The 25,110-nt window shown below is 41.1% G+C and overlaps 4 protein-coding genes across 5 annotated transcripts; 2 read left to right on the top strand and 2 right to left on the bottom strand.

Moving 5' to 3' along the window:
- Positions 1-165: 165 nt before the first annotated feature.
- c1r (complement component 1, r subcomponent) lies at positions 166-8,091 on the top strand (the record flags this gene model as incomplete). Its single annotated transcript, XM_080500486.1, has 16 exons — positions 166-184; positions 2,032-2,158; positions 2,667-2,770; positions 3,876-4,042; positions 4,837-5,020; positions 5,099-5,239; positions 5,656-5,861; positions 5,971-6,118; positions 6,248-6,366; positions 6,495-6,573; positions 6,691-6,825; positions 6,922-6,993; positions 7,087-7,292; positions 7,383-7,597; positions 7,725-7,728; positions 7,816-8,091. The coding sequence occupies 16 exons, from the start codon at positions 166-168 to the stop codon at positions 8,089-8,091; spliced, it is 2,202 nt and encodes a 733-aa protein (XP_080356612.1).
- An 847-nt stretch (positions 8,092-8,938) lies between these two features.
- Positions 8,939-14,073, top strand: tapbpl (TAP binding protein like). The gene is made up of 8 exons (XM_080500771.1): positions 8,939-9,067; positions 9,671-9,883; positions 9,973-10,242; positions 10,360-10,560; positions 10,841-11,008; positions 11,095-11,192; positions 12,300-12,525; positions 12,638-14,073. The coding sequence occupies exons 1-8, from the start codon at positions 8,998-9,000 to the stop codon at positions 12,703-12,705; spliced, it is 1,314 nt and encodes a 437-aa protein (XP_080356897.1). The 5' UTR covers positions 8,939-8,997; the 3' UTR covers positions 12,706-14,073.
- A 2,017-nt stretch (positions 14,074-16,090) lies between these two features.
- Positions 16,091-21,522, bottom strand: LOC308133184 (synaptobrevin-like; the record flags this gene model as incomplete). The annotated part of the gene is made up of 5 exons (XM_080500485.1): positions 16,091-16,149; positions 16,821-16,872; positions 17,245-17,403; positions 17,790-17,940; positions 21,500-21,522. 5 exons carry the CDS (start codon positions 21,520-21,522, stop codon positions 16,133-16,135), a joined length of 402 nt encoding a protein of 133 aa, XP_080356611.1. The 3' UTR covers positions 16,091-16,132.
- On the bottom strand, positions 21,426-23,520 carry mrpl51 (mitochondrial ribosomal protein L51). Of its 2 annotated transcripts, none has more exons than XM_080501353.1 (4): positions 23,381-23,520; positions 23,129-23,210; positions 22,028-22,135; positions 21,426-21,721 (listed from the first exon to the last, which is right to left on the bottom strand). In XM_080501353.1, exons 2-4 carry the CDS (start codon positions 23,196-23,198, stop codon positions 21,525-21,527), a joined length of 375 nt encoding a protein of 124 aa, XP_080357479.1. In that variant the 5' UTR covers positions 23,199-23,210; positions 23,381-23,520; the 3' UTR covers positions 21,426-21,524. The 2 variants fall into 2 exon arrangements, with proteins under 2 accessions (XP_080357479.1, XP_080357480.1); XM_080501354.1 differs by having other exon boundaries at positions 23,315-23,508.
- Between the last annotated feature and the right edge of the window lie 1,590 nt (positions 23,521-25,110).

The raw sequence follows: 25,110 nt of genomic DNA, 5'->3' as shown, positions 1-25,110 counted from the left end.
AGTATTACTCACACGGATACCAACCCCTGAGTCATGGTGTCATTTTTGTCTTTAACAAATTCAACCACAAATATATAAACATAAGTCTCAAATTATGTTATTTTAATGTCCAAAACACGAATATAGCAAACAATGGATCAGTTTTATAAGTTTAATAATACTATAATGCCGCAGTGTATGCTGGGTATGCAACATACACGCGTGCTATCTTCCAATCGGATCACGCGATATTTTTGAAAGGCGGGACTTTGGCAGTCCCAGCCAATCAAAGGGTGAAGCGACGAGCTGCGTCGAGAGTGGGCAGTCATAGGGACGCCTGTTTGAAATAAACAATACTAAATTTCTTTCAGTGTGCCAATATTTGGTGATTCTGAACTCCATCTATCTATTCATTGATATTTTCAAATGCGCTTTACCCACGTAAGATGGTTTGGCGGATATCCTTGATAGTATTGTGGGAACTCTGTGTTAAAACCAGGACAGGTCACATTGAACTTTATTGACCCCTAAAATACATTTGCATGGCGTTTGAGCTTGTTTTACAATGAGAAATAACAACAATACCCTGTTATTGATATAAGTAGCAATATTATCGTCATTTCTATACTAAAACATATTCTCTTGTGTGAAAACTATTTGGTGAACACAGAAAGAATCCATCTCCTTTATTTAAGTAAGGAGGTAAAGTTTGAACAATGTTATCAGACATAACACTGATTTGAGCTTCTGGAATTGTAAACAGGCAGTTTAAAAAAAAATACATATATTGTAAAACGCAATAAATATATTTCTGATCATCAGATTTGATTATTGTGTATCTCTTTCTCTTTGTTACTTGATTACGTACAGATTCCAGTCTATTTTTTTGTGTGTTTGTGTGAGTGTGTGTTTCTTTTTTTTTTTACACTTATCAGGGTTATGCTTCACTTTCCTCAAACATCCAAGGAAACAATGTCATCGAAATGTAAATACTGCCCCCTCGTGGTAGAAAAAGAGTAAGTGAAATACTAAAAGAAGAGAACTGGTTAGTTGTTGGAAAGATATAATCTAAAATATAAACTGGATGCACAATCGCATTTAATATTTGACGCTTTTAATTCTCAAAATCCCCTCAGTTTAGTGGAGAATGTCATCAGGTGGTGAGAGAGAAGCAGTGTGCCCTGCACAGAGAGAAAGCTAACATTGAACCCCACAAATGTCCCAGAAGCCCCAAAAGGGGATCTTCTTGCCATGAGGGAAGAGTGGCACTACACCAACCAGATTTATAGAAAATATCCATTCATTCATGCTGTTTTATCCTCTTCAGAGTCACGGGGCACAAGAATCATTCCCAGTGCATACAGACAAAACATTAAAAACAATAACAATAAACCGCATATCAAAAAGAATATGAAATTGGAAAGTTCCTTTTCTTTGTGTCTTCATCCTTCATATATATATATATATATATATATATATATATATATATATATATATATATATATATATATATATATATATATACAGTACAGACCAAAAGTTTGGACACGCCTTCTCATTCAATGAGTTTCCTTTCTTTTCATGACTATTAAAATTGTAGATTCACACTGAAGGCATCAAAACTATGAATTAACACATGTGGAAACATGTACTTAACAAAAAAGTGTAAAACAACTGAAAATACACCTATATTCTAGTTTCTTCAAAGTAGCCACCTTTTGCTCTGATTACTGCTTTGCACACACTCTGCATTCTCTTGATGAGCTTCAAGAGGTAGTCACCTGAAATGGTTTTCACTTCACAGGTGAGCCCTGTCAGGCTTAATTAGTGGGATTTCTTACCTTATAAAAGGGGTTGGGACCATAAGTTGTGTTGTGCAGAAGTCAGGTGGATACACAGCTGATAGTCCCACTGAATAGACTGTTAGAATTTGTATAATGGCAAGAACAAAGCAGCTAACTAAAAAAAAATGAGTGGCCATCATTACTTTAAGAAATGAAGGTCAGTCAGTCCGAAAAATTGGGAAAACTGTGAAAGTGTCCCCAAGTGCAGTCGCAAAGACCATCAAGCGCTACAAAGAAAGTGGCTCACATGAGGACCGGCCCAGGAAAGGAAGACCAAGAGTCACCTCTGCTGCGGAGGATAAGTTCATCCGAGTCACCAGCCTCAGAAATCGCAGGTTAACAGCAGCTCAGATTAGAGAGCAGGTCAAAGCCACACAGAGTTCTAGCAGCAGACACATCTCTAGAACAACTGTGAAGAGGAGACTGTGTGAATCAGGCCTTCATGGAAGAATAGCTGCTAGGAAACCACTGCTAAGGACTGGCAACGAGCAGAAGAGACTTGTTTGGGCTAAAGAGCACAAGGAATGGACATTAGACCAGTGGAAATCTGTGCTTTGGTCTGATGAGTCCAAATTTGAGATCTTTGGTTCCAACCACCGTGTCTTTGTGCGACGCAGAAAAGGTGAACGGATGGAGTCTACATGCCTGGTTCCCACCGTGAAGCATGGAGGAGGAGGTGTGATGGTGTGGGGGTGCTTTGCTGGTGACACTGTTGGGGACTTATTCAAAATTGAAGGAATACTGAACCAGCATCTTGCAGCGGCATGCTATTCCATCCGGTTTGCATTTAGTTGGACCATCATTTATTTTTCAACAGGACAATGACCCCAAACACACCTCCAGGCTGTGTCAGGGCTATTTGACCAAGAAGGAGAGTGATGGGGTGCTGCGCCAGATGACCTGGCCTCCACAGTCACCGGACCTGAACCCAATCGAGATGGTTTGGGGTAAGCTGGACCGCAGAGTGAAGGCAAAAGGGCCAGCAAGTGCTCAGCATCTCTGGGAACTCCTTCAAGACTGTTGGAAGACCATTTCAGGTGACTACCTCTTGAAGCTCATCAAGAGAATGCCAAGAGTGTGCGAAGCAGTGATCAATGCAAAAGGTGGCTACTTTGAAGAACCTAGAATATAAGACATATTTTCAGTTGTTTCACACTTTTTTGTTAAGTATCTAATTCCACATGTGTTAATTCATAGTTTTGATGCCTTCAGTGTGAATCTACAATTTTCATAGTCATGAAAATAAAGAAAACTCTTTGAATGAGAAGGTGTGTCCAAACTTTTGGTCTGTACTGTATATTCTTTTATTTGGTTTTTAAATTCCACAGTGCCAACTGAAAGCATTTTTCAAAGAATAATGATATTTCCTTTTGAGTGTTGTATTATTATTTTATTCTCCTTGCGCTGTGGTCTGTGTTTTGAGAGGAAACATTTCTCTGCTACGCTTTCTTCAAAGTGAAGCATTCACCGATTTTGCCAAACCAAACAAGGCCTACCTATTCCCGGCATTAACGCAGTGTGTTGCTAAACACTGGGAACGACAGCCCTTATGACATTAATGTTTCACTTGAATGGAAGACATTTGCTTCTACAACAGCAGAGCAGCTCAGGTGCGTGATTGAAACTATGGGGTGGACCTCCTGTATAATCTGGTAAGTTGTTTTTCCAGCTCTCTTGTTTGTTGTACATAACAACAGATTTTTTTTTTGGTAAAATTGCCTATTAATTGCGAATATTTTTGCTTGTTGCTGAAATCCCTTGAGAGTTCCTCCTTATTTAATGTCATGCTCCAATCCTGAAAACAATAGCACCTGTAAACAGTGTTTAACCTAATACGTTGACTGAATGATGAATCACAAAGCATTTCATGAATAATGCTCGACAATATTATGTGACTACCGCAGTTGTATTGGTTGTGTTTGTTCTCTTCTGTTTGCACCAACTTTGGACCGTTGGCCCGGATGACCTGACTTTTAGTAAACAGATCAAACTCTCTTTTCATGCACCCCAGGTTTCTCTGTTTGTCAGTGTGTGAGTGCTGGCGCCTGCCAGAGCCTCCGATGCACGGCGAGGTCCTCTCTCCGCAGTATCCCGGGCCCTACCCCCCCAACCTGCACAAGCAGTGGGATCTCCACGTACCTGAGGGGCACCAGATAAGACTCACCTTCAGCCACCTGGACATCGAAGCTTCCGCAGACTGCTATTACGACTCGCTTTCAGTCAGAGTTCTTTTCTAAACACATATTTGAAATCATCGCAAATTTGAAAATTGTCAATCTGAATACTGAGTGGATGTAACTTCAGCTTTGCTCTTTAGCAATGTCATTGGCAACCATATAAGAGGGGCATATATCAGTGCATACACATGCTAGATGGTCATCAGCAAACTGCACCCACAAGAATGAAATTATATTTGGTGTCTTTCACTGACCGAGAGCAGAAACTTCCATACAGGTCTGTATGAGCATTAGGATGATACTACAACTCCTGCCAAGTTCCAGATCTCCTGGGTGGTTTGAGTTCAGCCTTTACGTTCACATGTTTGCTGTTATGGAGGAATAGATAGGAATTAAGATCAGTTCCCCAACGTGAAAGTTTTGAACAGTGACTTCACTATAAATACCTCATTACTGCTGGTGTGCTTGACAGAATCCATGATTCTGATTGTAAAATCAACTCGGTTCTTAATCAAACAATGCTAAATGCATAACTGAAATCTAAACAATGGCTTCTCAGTTTCCAGTGCCATTATTCATTTTAGGGATCAAAGAGGAAATTAATCTTCATGATGTACGTCTTTTGGATTTCTTATACTTAATTGCTACTCAATGTAAAAATTCCACGACTCAGTTTATTCGATTGATGTTTATACTAACACATACATAAATTTGGACAATTTGTATTCTTGAATGAGAATTTTGATGACTGGCGTTAAATATTATTTGACTCACAATGCAGCTTTTGTATCACAAGCAATGCAAAGCTTTTTTCAACGTTTGTCTGATCGTTTTAGGTCTTTTACGGTGAAAAGCTGTTGGGAAAGTTTTGTGGCAGTGACAACTCTGCAGACGGATATCACCCAGGCAACCTGCCAATCGTGTCACCGGGAAACAAACTCACCCTCGTATTTCAAACAGACGGCAACAACCCGGAGCGCCACCAAAACGTGGGCTTCTCCGCTCAGTACCAGGCAATAGGTAAAACTCCTCCCCCCCCCCCACCAGCTTCACGGTTCAGCTCCATCCTCTCACAAGCTGAATGCGTCTCACCCTCAGACGTAGACGAGTGCTCCGCGGCAGAACCTGAAGATGGCTCAGGTCCCCTCTGCTCTCAGATCTGCCTCAACACTCTGGGCTCGTACCTGTGCTCCTGTCACCACGGCTACGAGCTGCGGTCTGACCAGCGCAGCTGCGTGTGTGAGTGTGGAGCACCAGTCACAATGTCGGCTCACTGTGATCCACCAGGGTCTCACTCTGGGGTCACAGGTAGTTTGGCTGATGCCAGCTTGCATTGGGTGAGAGGACATGGGAGTGCTTATCGCTAAACTACGGTCCCGACCCAAACAGACACACAGTAAACAACAACAAAAAAATGAAGGTATCAATAACACTACAAATACAAAAAAATCTAAAGTAAACATTAGGCCTCAAAATTTAAATCTCACTGTCAGAGAGCCAAATCAGAACCAAACACTCCAGCTACTATGGCCACACACTAAAAGGACCTACCCAACTACATGTTTGAGTCTCAAACCACTTTAACATTTGACACACACGAGGTTGAGTAAATGACTCTTTCATTTTGTTATTTCACGTTTGATCTCCGTACCCAGTATCCTGCAGCGGAGGCTTGTTTGATGAACCTGAGGGACATCTTTCCAGTCCAGGTTACCCCAGCCCCCCACCCCACGCCGTTTCCTGTCAGTATGTAATTGCCGTCGAATCCGGCTTCACGGTCTCTCTTAACTTCACCGACAACTTCCACATCGAGAGCGTCGGCACAGAGGAAGGCCCCCGATGTCTCCATCACTGGTTGGAGGTAATGTCAAGCACTGGCCTTTAAAAAAAAATAAAAATAAAAATAATAATAATAATAACAATAATTAAGCGCAAAACAAACAATTAAACGTAAACCCTCTTTTCAAAAGGTGGTCATCCAAGAAGAAAAAAACAAGAAACTATGTGGCGATAAAAGCCCAGGACTGATTCACACCAAGTCAAACGTTGTGAGGCTGAACTACCAAACAGACGACGCAGGACTGAGCAGTGGCTGGAGTCTGGACTACAGCACACACAGTGAGGAGCCCATATGCAAACTGTCAAACTCTTTTAACGTGTTTTTCCGCGAGATGGCAACTTAATACACAAAAGTCGCAACGTAAAAGCAGTTATAGAATAGTCTTTGCTTGTTTACAACGTTTGCAGGAGTCGATTGTCAATTTCCTGGCGATGTAGCTCGAGGCAGAGTAACTCCCAGATTGACTGAGTACTTCTACAGAGATTACATTTACGTTCGCTGCGACCAAGGCTACAAGCTGATGATTGTGAGATGAAACTTCTACTTGAGTCACAACAACGGATATATATATATATATATATACTTAAAGTGAACTTCCCTGTGTTTTAAATTTCAAGTAAATTCAAAAGGTATTTTTCAAACTGTTTCCAACAGGAGGGTCAAGAGATCGACAGTTTCTCCACAATGTGCCAAAGTAATGGACAGTGGCACCTCAAGTTGCCTGAATGCCACTGTATGTTTTATTTAGATCAAACACAAAAAACATTCACTATCAAAGTCTGCAAAAATAAGCTCTTATTCGATTTTCTGGAAATATTGAAATGTATTTTTTATTTTTTTTTATCTGCAGTAATTGATTGTGGAGAACCTGAACCTTTGCTCAATGGAGGAGTGACCTTCCTGTCCGGCGATCAAAATCAGTATCTTTCACTCATTCAGTATCATTGTAATGAACCGTTTTATCACCTCCTGGGTGGTGCGAATGGTAAGTCAATAAATTCACATCGACAAAAGGATTTCTGCCGCAGCTGTTGTATGTTACGTCATATGTTTCTTGTGTCTTGATTCCTTTTCTTCCCAGTAACCTTCACATGTGAGGCAAACAGAATTTGGAGATCCAATATTAATATTGCCAGTCCAACGTGCATTCCAGGTATTACTTATCAGCTTTTAAGACCGGATCTCGGGCTGACTGCTGCGGGTTCGACCAGTAGTGACACGATGTGCATGTTTCCTTCCCTTCCAGTTTGTGGCCTGCCAACAAAACGCATTTCTTTCACTCAGAGGATCATCGGAGGCAATCATGCTCCTGATGACACAATCCCCTGGCAAGTGCTTCTGAATGTGGACGGAAGTAGAGGGGGAGGGATTGTGATCGCAGACCGCTGGATCATGACCGCCGCTCACGTACTGGTGAAGGGTAACGAGAAAGTGACAAGTGATTCTGTAAAAGTATGTGAAGTCATTCATGGGTTTTATCTGCATAGCCTCCACCTCCATGATTGCACTTTACTTCTTCCTGTGCTCTTTTTCTTTTTGCAGGTTTACATGGGACTTACTGAAGTTACAAACCAACTGGGCTCTCCCATTGTCCCTTCCTCTCTTCATGTTCACCCTGAATATCGCAATCCACATCGTGTAAATTTCGACAATGACATTGCCTTGATCAAACTGCAGGACCCCATTACGTTTAGGTCATCTGTAATGCCAGTGTGCTTACCTCCAGATGGTGCAACATACGGAACTGGCCTACTTGGGTACATTCAAAAAAACAAACTATCAGATATTTTTTCATCATACTTTCAATTGTGCTTTGTGTACCTTCCTCTGAACTCAGTAACTTAATGTTTTTCTTGAACTGTTTTTTTTTTTTTTCTTTCCCAGACTGGTATCAGGCTTTGGAACCACAGGAACAGCAGACAGACGAATGCTTACGAACAGGCTGAACTATTTGAACCTACCGCTCGTGGCACAGGAGACCTGCAGCAATTCGTTGACTTTGCTGAAGCAGGCGAGATCCGACATACCAAACCTGACCGACAACATGTTCTGTGCGGGAATCCCTGATGGGGGCCAGGACTCCTGCCAGGGTGACAGTGGAGGGCCTTTTACTCTGACTGAGAATGGGCGATTCTGGGTCGCAGGGATTGTTAGTTGGGGCGCAGACTGCGGAATAAAAGGAAGATATGGAGTTTATACCAGAGTCACTAACTATGTGAACTGGATCAATGCGACCATGCAGGGGAACTGAAAGTCACAGTGACTCTGCAACCTGGTGTGATATTAAAACGTTGCACTAATTGAAGCTGCTATGCCCTGGCTTGTCACTTCACTGCATATTGTATCTCAAAATGTTATGAAGTGGGACTTTAATTTTCTTTTAATATCATTAAAAGTGTTTGAAAATTCTCTACAAGTTCAATCGATTTAATTGTGCTCTCCTTAATTGTTTGTTAAGACTGAGAAGAATGACAAGAAACAGTCACACACTCGCATTTACATCGATGGGCCATTAGAACTACATTTCAACATGAACATTTTTGAGCTGTGGTGTCAATCTGAAACATCAGAGTAGGTGGAGAAAACCCTCACATGGACAGGGGGATCTTTTGACAGAGAGTGGAGCTCGTACCTAAATCTTTTATTCTTCCCTCGACACGAGCAAACACTACAGACAAAATCCATTCATTCTACTTGATACTGGAAAGATAATCAATAATGCAAAACATGATTTGCAAACTTTCTCACCATGTATTCCAGTTGAGTCCTTTGTCTGGTCAGAGCATGACTCCAATTGAAATCATAACATTTCATTAAAGACAAATTGACGGATGTTTAAGTACTTGGGGAAAATGAAGGCTCTATTCCCTGATGCGCTGATTGGATGAGCCCGTCTGCTCACTTTCACTTTCACGTCTGTGCGGCTGCTTTCTGCGCATGCTCAGTAGAGCGACGACGAGAGGAGTCTATTTGTTAATGATATTATACTTAATACTTTTTATTTATTTGTTGTTATCAACATGGCAAAGACAGACTGCAAGTTTAACTCGGATGTGAAGCAGATATCGACAAAATGATGTGTCACTTCTGGTTGAAATCAAAAGTGAAAGTGAAGTGGGGGTTGTTTTATGACGGACTACACTTTTAATCTACAACAATGCAGAACCTTTTATCCACGATGACGACTGGGTTCATTTTACTTGGATTTGTGATGACCAGCGTTTATGGTAAGAAACCTTACAATGACTAAGGAATTAAGATATTTAGACGGGAAAGTAATGCACAACGTGGCTTCAAGCTCAGTTCAGTCCCACCAGAAATAGCATTATTAAAGAGATAATACTACTAATAATACTAGAGATTATACTACACACTGTCTCCACGTTAAAGTCATTGAATTGAACAACTACCTCTTTATATATATACTTAGTTAACTCAGTGTAGTCATGATGTTCACGTCAGTTTTCATTAATTCCACTGTGATCAGTTCAAGGAGTTTTACATGACACTTGGGTGGAGACTGCCTTTTTTGTTTGTTTTGAAATGATACTTGAGACAATGAGAAATGGAACTAAACTAAATAAGTAAAACAAAGTGTGTAAATATATCTCCATAGGGGAGTTTTTAAGGATAAGTCCAGAGCTGGAAAACAATAGCATCTTGGTGGTGTAATCTACTACACTGTTTTGAGACTGTTGAACCTGTAAAATGCATAAGTAATGGTAGTGTGTCATTCAATTTGAACAAGTGACTTTATTACTTTCACACACACTGTAGTTGTCTCCATTTTAAAGGTGTCTCCATTTTCAACATGCCTCTTCACCTCACAGCTGGTGGAGTTACAGATCTGGTACTGTCCTGTGATCTGGTGGAGGACGGAGGTGGACACGGTGGGATGGGAAACGGTGCCATGTTTGCCCGGACTCCCATGACTCTTGTGCTGCGAGATGTTCCAGTGGGACCCGATCAGTCACTCGAACTGCTCACTCCATTTGTTGCCCCCTCCATTCCCGTTCCTGACCTCATAATATTTGAGGCTCAAGGTATTTCTCAGACCTCGTCTTTGCATGGCGTGTGATGCACTGTCAGCAGGTGCATTCACTTGAAACTTGTCTCGTGCTTTTTGTGGCAGCGTCATCCCCCGAGATCCCCAACCTGGAGGTGCTGCTTCACGCCGACTGCAACGACCAGGAGGTGACGTGTGAAATAAGTCTCTACTCTCCCCGAGAGCTCCAGAGACGTTCAGACTCAGCTTATTTCATGGTGTCGCTCAACGTGGAGGGGGTTGAGTCGAGCGCTTCGCTGATACTCGAGACGTTGGCGGTGGAGAAGGACCAGGCGACACCGGCTCAAAACAAACTGGGTCTGCCTCTCAGCTCTGCCGGGACTCTGCTGACGAAAGGTTGGCTTCAGGGCTTCATGCTTCATTCCTAAAAGAATGAGGTGAAATGCTTTCTGGGAAATAAAAAAAACAAACAATAAAACCTTAATGCCATCCTTGTTGCTTTGTGTATTTCAGTGATATTCCTGGTGTTCTCCCAGGCGAAGTCTGTATCTGCCCCTCTGAGTGGGGGGGTCCTCCTCAGCTGTGGCTTCAAACAGCAGGACACACCACTGGCACAGGATGTGAGCGTTGAGTGGAGACTGCAGCACCGGGGAAAAGGCCACCAGGTGTTAGTTATGAAGACACAGCTGGATGATGTGGAGGGAAACACAGAAAGTGAGTACTGCACAAAGAAAACAGGCACAGTTTTACACCGAGAGCCTTCAAGGTTTTGTTGCATTAAGAGTGAATGTGCTTTTGGTTTGTATAGTGTCACTATAATTCATAGATATATAAATGTAAATAGGTGTTGATTCATCATGTATGTTGCGTTTGTTATTTGTGGTAAACTACTCTTCTGTTATATTATCGTTATTCATAGAAGAATACCAAGATTCTTGCATTAATTTGAAATAAGCGTATCAATTTCAGAGTATGAAACATTTTGTGTCTGCAGTGCACGCGATGAGACGAGACTCAAGCATGGACGTTACTCAGGTTGTGAGTGAAGGTAATGCTTCTCTTACGCTGAAAAAGCTGAAGGTTTCAGATGAAGGAACTTACATCTGTACGGTCGGTGTTGGACATTTCCGCTCCCAGCAGATCATTCAACTCCACATGCACCGTGAGTTTCCCTTCGTCTGCCTCCATACTGATTCGTGTTTTCTGTTGAGTGTCTGTTGATTCTCCTTCTGCTGCGATTCTTTTCAGAGCCGCCGCTTGTTTCACTTTCAAAAGAGAAGCTTGTGTTGAAATCACCTCAGACGTTGAGCTGCCACTGCAGTAAATATTATCCCCTGGATAGTCAGGTCAGTGAGTCTGTTTTTAATTTCTCAAAGTTTGATGTTTTTTTTGACATTGGTGAAGAAATAATAATAATAATAAAAAAAAACAACTAAAACTGACAATGAATAAACTTCTTTGCTGCTACGAAGGAAGTTAAAAAGTTCAATCTGGTATTCAATTTAGATTATCATGTCAAAGTAAATTCTTTCTCCACACGTTTGCATTAATGTGTTGAACCACAAGAAATAATTACACACTCAACAATTTTAAAACGAGAGCAAAAGTAAAAAACTATGCTAAATAATATATTATAGAGCTACAAAGAGATGTGGTGATCAGCATTGTTGCTTCATAGTGAGAAGGTTTCAGGTTCAAATCCAAGTTGAGTTACCTTCTGTGTGGAGTTTTAATATACATTGCAGGTGTTTTGTTTCCTCTCACAGTCAAGACACTTGTGTTTGTGCCTAATTGTCTAAATTGCGCTTATTTGAGAAGTTTTGACAGATTGTCTGTCTCTCTGTCTTTTTTCCTGGGATGGTTTGGCGATGCAGCCTCCTGCAACCCTGGATAAATTAATTATGGAAACGAAGAAACAAACCAAACGTAAACAAGGCAATAGGAGTTAAAGGTCACATGAGTCATATTTCTCGGGAGTTTGTTTAAACTAAAAACTGAACATACTTGTATTGGGAAATATTTAACCAAATTAATAATACCAGAAACTTAAACAAGTGTTAGTAAACAACCGTTTGCCAAAAATATGTTAATATTTTGCTCACAACTTATGTCGTTTGCCTCATAGTGGCCAATGAAAGTCTTGTGTACTGCCTTAAAAGTTAATATTCTTGTATCAGTCAGCCTTTTCTGAGAGTATTGCTGGAGAAAAATCAGCACAAACTTGGATATAGACCCAAATATTTGGCTAAGAGGAGAATCCAAACTTAAGAGGATGAAAGTTTTTTTTTGCTTTTTTGCTTTTGTGATTGTAGTTTTTGCTTTGCTTCGCTATTATACATTTGCCATTTGTAAAAGTTTTCAGCTCGTATTGAAAGGTACCGTTTCAAGGAAAATAAGAGCTTGACAGTAATGGACTCATTGATAGATTTCATTTCCTGCTCTCTGTTTTTCAGATGGAGTGGTTTTCCCTCTCTCCTTCAGAGACGGAGCCTCAACCCTTTGCGGATCGTGGGGCTCTGTCCAGCCACCGGCAGCACGGCGACGGGACGTATTCCCTGTCATCTCACATTACCGTACCCCCCACCATCTTACCGGGAACTAAAATCACCTGCAGGGTGACACACAGAGCATTGGACTCTCCAATCCATGTCAACATCATAGTCGAAAGTCCAGAATCAGGTATTTATGTGTGACTAGAAAAAAAAAACACAGAACACTTTTATTTGGCACCATAAATCCGTACAGAATGTTGATTCTGTCTAAACACCTTTAATTGTGTCTTTTATTGCAGAATCCTATTGGTGGGTCTTGGGTTTCCTGGTCATCACGATACTGTTCTTCTATCAGGTCATGAGATAAATGAACTCGACATCATCCGGACTAAAACTATGTGCAAAGTGGATTTCATTGTGTCATTTTTAGTCTTTAATTCAAAACAGGTACGTCATGCCTCTTACTGCTGAATTAATGAGACAAAATGTGGAAAAAAACCAATTTGTGGGGTGATCTCTGAGAATAATCCTGTATGTTGTGATGAGCTCTCTAATTGGTTGTTTATTTATATTTGGTGTTGCTTATCATTTGGTATATATTGAAGAATGCACATGTTTGGAGTTTTTCTATCCCAACTATCACCTATTCATTTCACCTCAAACTGCACAAACCAGCTCAAAAACAACTTTAGCTCATATTTTAGCAAATTCCATCAACTTCCTGATACGGTCTTAATAATAAATGGCATGCCTTATCTTTACTTCATGAACCGCTTTAAGAATCGAGCATATCACATGAGCGGTAAGTCCTCAATGACAAAACATAGTTAGTGATTCCTCCTGAATCCCAGCCGATTGCTTTAGACAAAACATATGATGGCATTCTTTGTTACATGCTCATTTAAGTAGTTATTTTGAGGTGAAGGGGCAATGCATTTGCCTATAGAAGACATTAAAAAAACAGCTATATTACTGGCATGAGACATATGACCTGTTTATAACAGGCTTACTAAGTGTATTACTGTGATGCAGAATCTCTGCGACTTCCTTTGAGTTGTCATTATATTGATAAAATATATATTGGAAAATAATCCAGGCAGCTTTTAATCTTTAATGTGTTTTGCTGGTAAAAAGTAGTTTGTGAACATAAAGTGACTTGTTATGGGAACGTTTTGACCTTTTGAGATTCTGTGCCGTGGTAAATTCAAGCTGTACATTCAAAACTGGCAGACAACTGCAAAATGTTATTTTATATTTCAGAACAAGACCAGTAATTATACTATATCAGATGGAGGCATGCATCCAACAAAGTCGAAGTTCTTAATATCTGAGTTTGTTTTTGTCATTTGGTGTTGATGTTGCAACTGCTTTCGAAAATCAATACTGTTGAAAAAGAATTGGCTTGTATATATTTATTTTTTACATATTAGACAAAAACACACTGAACAAGATTGTCCTATTGTCGTGGCCAGCCTGAGGCACACCCGTATAATAATCCTGCTGTTTAATCGCCATCTTGATATGCCACCTATGAGGTTGATGAATTATCTCGTCAAAGGAGAAGTGCAAAATTGGCCTTTTGTGTAACATAAACATGTGTTTGAGTTCGGCTCATGAAAAATTGGGAGCAAAAACTAAAGTGCTGCATTTACATTTTTGTTCAATGTATTATTGCATATGATTTAGATCAATGTTGTGGGGAACAAATGAACAAGATGTTTTTATGATGTCTGAAGAAAATATTAAAAAACACAATTCGGCTCATGACTTTTTTTTTTTATTGGCATCAGCAAAAGTGGTAAACATGCATTTGTTTTTGCAAATCCAGTTGCATTTCTTATGTTGTTTTCAGGTTTTAAGTCACAAAACATCTCATCCCTCATATCATGTGGTAATTACCTAATAATATTGTTGGACAGTATCATTGGATAATCCAGGTCAACAAATTATGCATAAATGCACTTTGCACGCAAGGTTGCTCATCTTTCTGTAACTCTATCAACTCTCAAAATCAGTCTCAACAAATAAAAACTAGCTTCTGTAATATCCAGCAGCCCCTCAACACCTGACGAGACTTATAAAGACGTTTTCAGGAGCATTAACTGACAGATGTGTATTATGGTTCTAGTCATACAACACTACAGTTCGCTATAGTAGCACTGGTTTGCAGTCTTATTTTTCTCTCAAGAGCAAGGGATTTCAACAAAATTTGGCAAACTTTTCAGTACTGTTGCATTGCATAAGCAGTAATTATCAGATCAGAAAGACATTATACACAGGTTCCTCAAACCACTAACAAAAGAAAATGTACAATCGGCAGTAAGATTCAGAAATGGCAGATACACAGGTCACACGAAAAGGCAAAACTATGGATATCATTTGCCATGCAAGTTAGAAACAAGTACCTCATACTGGCCGTTATCACGCTGTGACAAATGAGGGGTTCTTTCTTTCCCTTTTTTTTAATTTAATGTGAGTCAGCAGGGAGCAGGACGTCCAGGCGGCTGTGGGCTTACAAGTCTTTTCCTTATACCAACTCTCACTACTTCCTGGGAATCCCGTCGACGTAGACGACAATCAAACACTCAGACAGCACAACTCCAAAAACAAGTGGACTTTTGAACCTGTTTCAAATGTGATGCTACACATTCATCTGTCTATGGCTGTGACTCTGTCTAAACTAAGACTTAAGAGAATTTCATCGTAGCTCCTCGCAGTCAGTTCCCCTGTACAGTAGATTGTCTCTAAGTGGCTGCCTGTGTTTGTGTCCCTGTGCATATTCCTGTGTCATTAAGCTTAATGCCACCACCACGACACCGCCACCTGTGGTACAAATACCCAGGCACAAATCAAGTAAAGTGTAAAAGACTACTTTATCAATAGATGCTTATCAATCCTGGAATTAAGTTTTACTTATTTTTACAGGAAAATATCTCGCAGTACTCCGTCCACTTTTCCCTGAATCACATCCTCCTTTCCCGAACCTTCACAAAGTCTCTTTCCACTTTCTTTTTTTTTTTTGCATTTGTCTTTTCACATTGTCGCTGAGCGTCGCAGAAATAAGAGACTGAGTGAGAGAACGTGAGACAGGAAAAGAGAAATAAATACTAATAATTGCTTAACAACTAAACTTGGAAAAAGCTTGTAGCTACGATGCCTTGAATCACAAATACACACACGCACATACAACAAAAAGGATTCTAATCCTAGTCTAACATGACCTTGTGTTAGTAAGTAGCAATGATTGGGAGCGGTGGTGACAGAAGGAATACGTTAGTTAAGACTTGTCAGTATCAATTCACAAATGTGGGACTCTCGAAAAAAAGGTAATATGAACAAGCTTTGGCGTATCGGTGGGGTAGAAAGACTGCAAACTCTTCTGTAAATTTGCCCCCTATGTCTATATTTGGTGGCCGCAGCCCCACGTGTTCCCGTGCCACAAGTGTTTTCCCTCTCCCTCCTTCCGTTCATTTCCTCCTCGCACTCTGACTGCTCCGGCTTTCAATAATACATGAGGTACAGAGGCAGGAGAGACCGAGTGGGACTTCAGGCCAAAAAACAGTGTCGGAAAGCAACGAGAAGGGAGGGAAAGGGGACAAACAGAACAGAGCCACCTATAAACACTACTATCATGTAAAAGTGCAAGATGGTTAGATGGAAGACTGTGTGAAGAGAGGGAAGAGAGGACTGATAGAAGGGGAGGAGTGGCGCTTGGATTTCTATTTGTTTTTCTTCTTTCTCTTCCCTGTTGTATCATCCTCAAGTCCAAATCCATCTGTGCTGGAGAGCCGAGCTCAGTGGAAGAAGTACACTGAATGGAGGAGGGACAGATAGGAAGCAATTAGTCTAATGGAGTTGGCAAATAACGTTGCTTAAAATAAAACACTGCAGCATTAAGGCCTCATTCCAATGTAGGAATATGGAGTTGTGAGGCAGGGGTGGAAAAATACTCAATATTTGTCATCAAGAACAACTACTTTTGCCTTAAATTACAAAAAGTACAATACGTATTTGTTACTTTTGAACAGAATGTATTTGCTTTGCTAAAAAAAACAACAATTATCATTAGACAATTATATCAACGACAAGCAGCAATTGTCTGTGTAAAAGAACATTGGTAACAAAATCCAAATTTTAACATTGATTCAAATGGTTGGTGCCATCAGTCCCGACTCGTGATTTAAGAGTAGAGAAGTGGATTACATGATGTACACTGTATTTAAGGATGAGTCAAATTACAAACTATCGAAAGAATTCCCCAAAATACCATCTAAACACACTAATGTGAGTATTTATCATTCATAACTTCCACTGCTATTTTTTTTTACATTTTTCTCTTTGTTTTCTGTCAAAGCCATTTCAAATAATTTACATATTTGTAATAATTTTAATATCAAGAGCCAGAAGTGGCTCATAATCAGTATTAATCAAACATTCATAATCAGCTAAAATGGTATGAGGGTGTAAACATCTTCTACTTACAGAATATTATTCCAACCACAATGACTCCAATGATACCCATCATGATCATCATCTGAGAAAAGAAGACAATAAAACCTCTTACACTGGTGCTTCCTGCATTGCATTGCCTTAACAAAGAATATAAACTAGTTTAAATAACAAAACAAATCACTAATGTGACTGAAGATTGAGAATGCTGAGTGTTACAATCCTGACTCAGCATTTGAAAATACAATAATACATTTCTCTTTATTTCCCCTGAAGCACACTTCAGTCCAGCACAGCAGCTCATTAACAGACTGATGCGTATGGTTTGTGCTCTACATCCTCACCATCTCTGCACTAAACCACATACTAACACGCACACGTGAAATCCAGTACTCGGAGCACATTGTTAGTCACTTTCTATGTTAATCGGTATAACGGACCACCATGATGTGCCCACCTTGCAGTTCTTCCACCAGTACTTGTTTTTTAGCTTGGCAGCGCAGCTTTCGAACTGGGAAGCTCCGGCCTGGAGAGCGTCTGCTCTGTCATCCAACTCTGAAAGCTTCTGGTCCCTTTCCAAAACCTTGTCCACGTTCACCCGCATGATATCCACCACCTAGAGCACAGCGGCAGGGATGAGAAAGCACTTGGCAGTGGTGGAAGGGGGGTGGGGGGGGGGGGGGCGTAAAGGATGACAAGTTGGACGGGAGGAGAACAACACAGAGGACGGAGGCCTTTCTTAAGATGTCACAAATTAAACAAGCACATGCAGTCCATTTGTAGATTGAACCTCGTGCATAATTTACGCCATGACCTGTCTACATGGGGCTGGAATCCCGACGACAACAAAGTATTGTCAATATTATCCTGTTCCTGGCCCAGAAAGAAAAATACACACCAATACAGGTTCTCCAATCCTAAGATATTTCATGATTTAGCTCTGACATATTTGATGCGGTTGCCCGTAACGTCAGACCCGCAGCCTGGCCTGGTTCCGCTCACCTCCTCCACTTGGGCCTGTGTCTGCTGTAGCCTGCGGTTGCTGGAAGTATTGGGTGGGGCAGGGGGCCCTCCGCCTGGGGCTCCATCTGCACCGGGTGCACCTGGAGCTCCAGGAGCTCCAGCTGGTGGGGCAGCGGCATCTGGGGCAGACCTGACCAGTCAAACGAATGAGAGATTAGTGGCAGAAAGACACTTGAGTAGAAGAATTCCAGGTCAATGACTTGATTTTAAAAAGATAAGCCATAATAAAGAGATAAAAAATGATAAATGTACCCTCTTTTTCTGAGCAGAAAAAGAGGGTAAGTAATGCAAAGAAAGGGAACAAAAACAGTGAACAAATGATGATAGGAAAGAGCGCAAGGAGAGAAAGAATATGTAGGCCACAGCCGGAAAGCAAGCTCAGCGGACAAATACACTGCCCGAGAAGTGAATGAGGGAGAAAACCAGAAAGTAGAAATCCTTGTGATGGATTAAACAACGTTGGATGGCTCTGAGGAGGTAAGGGGAGAAGAAGGGGTTAATCCAGCAGGGATGAGAAGATGGGGTAGGCAGGACGGTTGAACGGACAATCAAACCCTGCGGAAACAAACCACCGAGGCAACTTCAAGTTTCCTATTGATCTCAGTCACATCAGGGGGATTGAAATTACAACAATGCCACTGCAGGACCCAGTGAACGAACTGGTTATTATCTCTGACAGCAGCGCTGCATAACACACAATGCAGGTGGTGACTGCAAAAAGTCCCTCAAACCACTGAAAACACACAATCACAAATGTCAGTCTGTCATATAGATATTTAAAAAAACAAAAACAATAACCCGTTCAAAACAACCAGATTAACTGCTCCGTGGCTTCACTGTGCCAGGAGTCAATCTTTGAATGCATAATTTAGTGAAGCTGTGACGGAAAATTTCCCTTGCGTCAGCAAAAATCCATCAAGCTGAAAGAAATCAGCCCAGTTCAACAACCCCCCCCCCCCCCCCCCCCCCCCTCCTCAGAGGAAGACAAACACACGGAGAAAACAACACATGTTCACATGCATATACACCCATATTTGTGAGGTGTTGCTGGAAAACAATGCGATAGAAAATCCGCAGTAATACTCACATGGTCTATGCAGCTGTTTGAACTGACTCACGGGCAGCGGAGGAGGAGGAGGGGGGGTGTGATGGGGCTGGGGGGGAGGGGGGGCAGGAGACGGAGGGTCTGAAGTACAAGGCGAAAGAAAGAAAGAAAAAAAAAAGAAAAGCCCAGCAAGATAACTGTGGGTAAAAAAAAAAAAAGAGAGCGAGAATATAGAGGCACTTGTCCAAACAAAAGTCCGTAGTTTGTAAATACTACAGCGGAATAAAGTGCAGTGATTAAAGCAGAGGCGGACGGTGTTTTTGCGCAGTGGAGCCGAAGTACCGCACCACCGAGACACGCAGGCGATAATTCACTGTGAGACTGCGCCGGAGGGCTGGAAGTGCAAGAGGGCGACGCGAGATCAGGAGAAAAGTACTTCTGGATTATAATCCATCCGTGCGGAAAGCGTGCGGGTTTCCTGCGGGGCTGCCGCTGCTGCAGCTTCTTCTTCTTCTTCTCCTTCTCCTCTTCCTCGCTCGTTGTGATGCTGCGTCCTGGATGCTGAGCGCAGCGCTGATTGGCTGCGCGTCGAGCTGCCGCCTCTCAACTGATGCTGGCGAAATACGTGCAATTTCAAAATTAAGTGGAGAAAAGTGCAGTCATGAGGAATCGGATGTCTCGCTCTATTCTATTTTTTTTTTTTTTTTTTTAATTTCTGTCACACCCCCTCCCTTCCCTTTTTTTTCTTTCTTTTTTTCTCAGTGACTCCTCGAGGGGGGGGGAAGTGCGCTAGTTTTCACCCGCGTAAAGAGTCCGGGCACAGTACGCAACTGCAATAATGCGTCTCTCCTCCTGCCTTTACCACTTGGACTCGGAACGACAGTGCGGCACCCCTCCTCCCCCTCTTCCTCCTCCTCCTCCTCCTCTCTCTCTCTCTCTCTCTCTCTCTCTCTCTCTCTCTCTCTCTCTCCTCTCCACTTTGCAGTACTGCAGCTCTGTGTCGGATAGGGCGGCGGGACGACACTGCGGTACAGTCAGTGTCTACAGAGTGTTGACTCCACTGTTTCTTCCCTGGCCAGACCCCCTCCTCCTCCTCCTCCTTCTCCTCCTCCTCCTCCTCCAATCCTCTAATCCTGCTGCTCCTCCATCACCTTTCCGTCTTGCATGAGCTCCTGTTTACACTCAGATGAAGAACAACCTCAGCGTCTCTGTGCAGGAGTGCAGAGTGAAAAAGTCTGGATGAAAAGGCCCCAGAGGACAAATTCACTGAAATTCTCTTCATGCAGGGGCGGATCCAGAGAGGTTTTTTTTTTTTTTTTTAGGAGTCACAGTAGTTGAGGAGGTATTAACCCTTTATAGGTAAAGCATTCCTTGTAAAACCATGTCCCACAGTGTTATCTAATTATATTTCACTAAAGCCACTTATGTACCACATGATAAGCTGTGAAACATATTACTGGACCAAAATCTCGCACATTTCAACTCCTGGGTTGGATTTTTTTTTTTTCCCCCACTGGAAAAAAATAGGTTATCGTTAATATTAATACTAACCTCTACCAAGTTGTGGTCATCTGTGTCAGAAGGTCGTAGGTTCTGATTCCCACCAGATGGATTTGAAGCCTTGCATATCAGATGCCCCCATTTGTTGTGTGAATATCTGTGAATATCAGACCTTTGAGACTGCTCAACCAGCTGAAAAGTGCTATTTAAGTGAAATACTAATTTAAGTGAAATTTTTTAAGGAAACGATAATCTTCCTGCTCCTGCATCATTCCTGTACTTCGCATTTCCTCCTGTTTCATTTCATGTGGAAAGTCTTGGTTTAAAGTTTCTAAAAAAGCATCAGAATTGGAATACCATTACTTTTACCTAAAGATATAAAATTTCTTCCATTTGCACATGCAAAAAGTGAAGCATTTCACGATGCACTGTCATAACTATTTCATTTGTAGATTTGAAAAAAAAAACAACCCAAAGCAACTCCAATAAACTATATTCAGTTTTTGCTGAAATCACTTGCTGTTAGAAATAAGTTTTCATTTCGTTTTATTATTAGAAACATTGGGCATGCTTGGAAACTTGCAGTAGTAATGGTTTAATCAAGCGTTTTTTTTTTACCGATTGTATTTATTAAAAGTTAAATAAAATGGCTGCTACTGTCTTCTCCACATCATGTTAATATTAATCGATCGAAATATATATCATTGTTAAAGTTGTGTATTAATTTAGCAGTAGTTGCTTCAGGTAATTGCCTATTTCTCGAGAGGACACATATTACACAATTTCAGTAAATAAAATAAATACATTTGATCTACAGGAGTCTCAGTTCAGTCATTTACATGTTCAGGCATCAACAAAACTCATGGTTATACTTGAATAGTCAAATTTTTTCTGCACTTCTTCTTGTAGCCTTTTGCTCGTCACAGTTGCCTCTCAAAAGGCAGGTTACAGAAGAGTTCTGTAATTTGTTTTGTGAGATATGACGACACCGACCAACCAACAGTTATGGCGAATAAGACAGTTTGTGTGGTGAAAAAAAACTAAAGAAAAAGACACTTCAATTCATTTTTAGACAGCATTTTATTTTTTTTTACTTGTACAGACATAACTTAAAAAAAATTGGAAACAAACAGCATAACGTCACACTGCCACGCTGAGACGGTTCATTGTTAGCGGTGTTTGCCGGTGCGGTTCAGGCGCTTGTAGAGGAAGCGGATCCTCTTCTCCAAGTTGTGTCTGTCCTCTGTCATCATTCTGTCGCCCACCATCTTCTTTTTCCTGATTACACGCTGCAGTTCATTCCCTCGAAATCCTTTCACCCAGCAGGGCCCCACAATTAAATCCTTTGGATGAGCTTTGAAGTCCCCTGGAGACATGAAGTGATAATGAGAGAGTACAGAATTTCTTATATATATGCATACACACACATGCAAAGATGTCAAACAACAAAATATACCTGCACAGAGACATTGATGGGGATAAATCTTGGTGGTGCGTTAATCAGATAACAGATATCATCCAATAAAGTATATCACATTAATTCAGTTCATTCAATAAACTCTGGGAAGCTGATAACGACTGGATCACTATGGTGCATGTAAATGAGCTCAGTGATATATCCAATAAACCTGTCCAGAACGGCTGTTAGAGCTGGAGAGCAGAGGGAACCTACCCAAGATGCCTATGTTATCATAAACTCCAAACATGTTCCTCTTTTCAGTCCAGCGGTCCACCGTTTTCAGCGGAGGAATGGTGTGCATCCTGATCTGGCAACATGTACCTGGAGGGGAAACATCAAATTAGTTCTGAGTTTATGAGGACATTTTGAACCAAATCATGTATTCAGCATATGGATAATGAAAAAGAGACAGACGATAGTTGCAGCTATTCTACAGATGAGAACTCTGAGAACCCAGTCACAGTTTTGCACTCAAAAGATCCCCCCCCCCCCCCCCCCCAGTAAAAGTCATGTTTTGGATCAGATGTATTGTAGAGGGATTTTAATTTACTCTAACATGTTGTATTGTTCTGTTCATATGTGAGTTTATGTCTTCTGGATGATTGTTACCTAAAGGTCTTTACCTCGATCCTAAAGATCTGGCAAAAATCCAGGCTTGGATAACTTGTTTATTTTTGTGGCGTGACATTACATTTCTCTGAATATTCAGATACTCCAAGGTTTGCAGAGCCTTTACAAAGGCCACAGAAGTACAAAACTTTTTAAATAAAACATTTAGGCAGCCGGGCTTTGTCAATGTAACTTCATGGTTAAATTAAGCTTTGATGTCCCCTTGATGCTTTCGTATCAAAAACATCATTCAAATGTTTATAAACTCGATCAATAATAGAGAAAAAACAGTATTTGGTTTTGCTGTTTATTTGCCAGGGTACAATGAGCAGATACATTCAAACAGTAACAAGCCTAGTAAAACAGGAGTGTGGTTTCAGGGAAGAAGCCACAACAGGAACCTTCTAGTATAAATACAATGGTTTTCACAGCACCTTCCAGCAAACTTACGGAGGATCCGAAAAGAATTCCAACGGCTTTTCCACACATTGTTATGTTACGTCGGCAATCAGTCAAAAATACTTGTAATAGACATTACTGTAACGGTATAGGGATGGGTGGTGTCATTGACATTTGAATCTACTCCACATAAGCTGATACTGCAGTGTATAGAGTATTACCAGGTTATGTTCTAGACTCACTCTGAATGATGTTATATGAAGATTCATGGCATCACCGTGACTCTTGTACTGTGGAGACACTGACCTGTAGAAAAGCTCCTGACTTTGTGGCAGAAGGACGATCCAGCTCTCAGCAAACCTCCCAGGACCGACATGTCCACAGTTTTCTACAGAACGTCACCAACACAACACATTATATTAATACGAAGGGTAACAGACTGAGATGTCTTGACATTTTTCTATCAAGAACACACGGCGTTAGCTTCCTCACTCGTTTGCATTGACCCTGAGCTTTAGCTCATAGTTTTACTCCAAAATCCGTAATGGTGACCGTTACCTGCTTCCACACGATGCGACAAACTGATACGAGCCGAGTCTGTAGGTCTAACTGCAAGAAAACTCCCACTACGAGAGTGTAAAACCCGTTGTTTTATGTTATTGACACTTTCGCACGCGAGCAATGGCCGTCTCCATTTTTATCTGTGTCCCGTGATGCAGTGCGGCTGGTACCGTAATATTAGCAGAGCTGCGTACGGAAAGAAAAATATTACGGTATTGCCGTTATGACTTTCAGCCAGCAGAGAGCGACACCCGCACTGAAGAATCCCTGTAAAGTTGACTGTCACTGTGGAAATGTAAGATCAGTAAAAAAAAAAAAAAAAAACCTTTGCCAAAAACATCCTGACCCAATATTTTTTTTGATATTTTGAATTATTGAATGTCATTCGTCTGCAATCACAGCACAGAGAATGACTGGGCAGTTATGGAACCGGTTTTATTATTTCCATCCATCTGCCCATCCTATCTATCATTAACTACGTTTTTGTTTTTTGTTTTGTTTTGTCTTTTATTTTTTGGGGTGCCAGTCCAAGCTTACCACTGGTGAAGGCAGAGTACCATGGGCCAACCATCGTATGACAAACACAAAGAGATAGACAATCACATACACATTCACAGTTTAGATTCACCAATGAACCTTAAATACGTGCATTCACAGAGGAAAACACTTTCCACAGACCAAAGCATTTATTCCTCTCGCTGCCAATTCATGACTCATTAATAATACAAACCTGTCTGTATTTCTAGACGCTTCTCGTAACTATGCAGCTTTAGACAAACCAAAATAGATGTGCCCTAATATTCTTGGTATTGTACACTCCTGCATTTTGCCTGTGTTCTTATGCACCAAAAATTATTGCACATGCTTCAAGTGAGTTTCTGTTATATCTGTGTTGGTGAATACTTGTAGCGTTTACACATATTCATGAATGGATAGTACTCAGTATTATATACATTTCAGTATCTCATCAAATTGGGCAGGTCTTTCAATATCCCAGGTTTTGCTTCAGACAAATATTGGACAAACGTATTTCATCATCACTTCTCAGGTTCCTTGCTTAAGATTTGCTTAATCTTTGAATGGACTTGTGTCCAGAGTATGTTATTTAATGCCACAGCTACTCATTTATTCAGCATCTGTTGGAACTGTTAGAAAGTTCCCACAGGGACATTGATGTTCCTATTTGAAACCTTTAATAACATCGCAATGATTGTATTTAATTATGGTAATTTGCTGCTGCTGCTGCTCCATTCTGTTTCAAAAGGGTGGGGATAAACAATGAAGTCTCTGCACACTGCAAATTGTCTTTTAAGCAACTATCATCCAGTGAACCTTGATATATGAAAACAGATACCTTTGCTCACTGTATCTAAAATAATAAATGGACTCCACTTATATAATGCCTCACAGCTGTGTGAGCAGCTCCAAAGTGCTTTACATAGTTCATCACATTCACCCTCATCATGGGAAGCCGCAGTCACGCAAGGCAGCAGCACTTTGGGGTTCAGTGCCTTGCCCAGGGACACTTCAACATGTAGGCAGGCAGAGATGGGAATTGAACCTGTAATCTTTTGATTGGGAGATGACTGCTCTACCAACCGAGCCATGCTGAGAGGTGAAAAGGTTTGATTTTGGTATTTAATCCTCTTGTCAGTCACATAATGGGGACAAAATAATGATAACAAAATATGTCTTCATGAGAACAACACACAGCCTCAACTGGAAAA

The sequence above is a fragment of the Blennius ocellaris genome (genome assembly GCF_963422515.1).
Source record: "Blennius ocellaris genome assembly, chromosome: 8".
Lineage (NCBI taxonomy): Eukaryota > Metazoa > Chordata > Actinopteri > Blenniiformes > Blenniidae > Blennius > Blennius ocellaris.
This window is presented reverse-complemented; position numbering and strand designations above follow the sequence as displayed.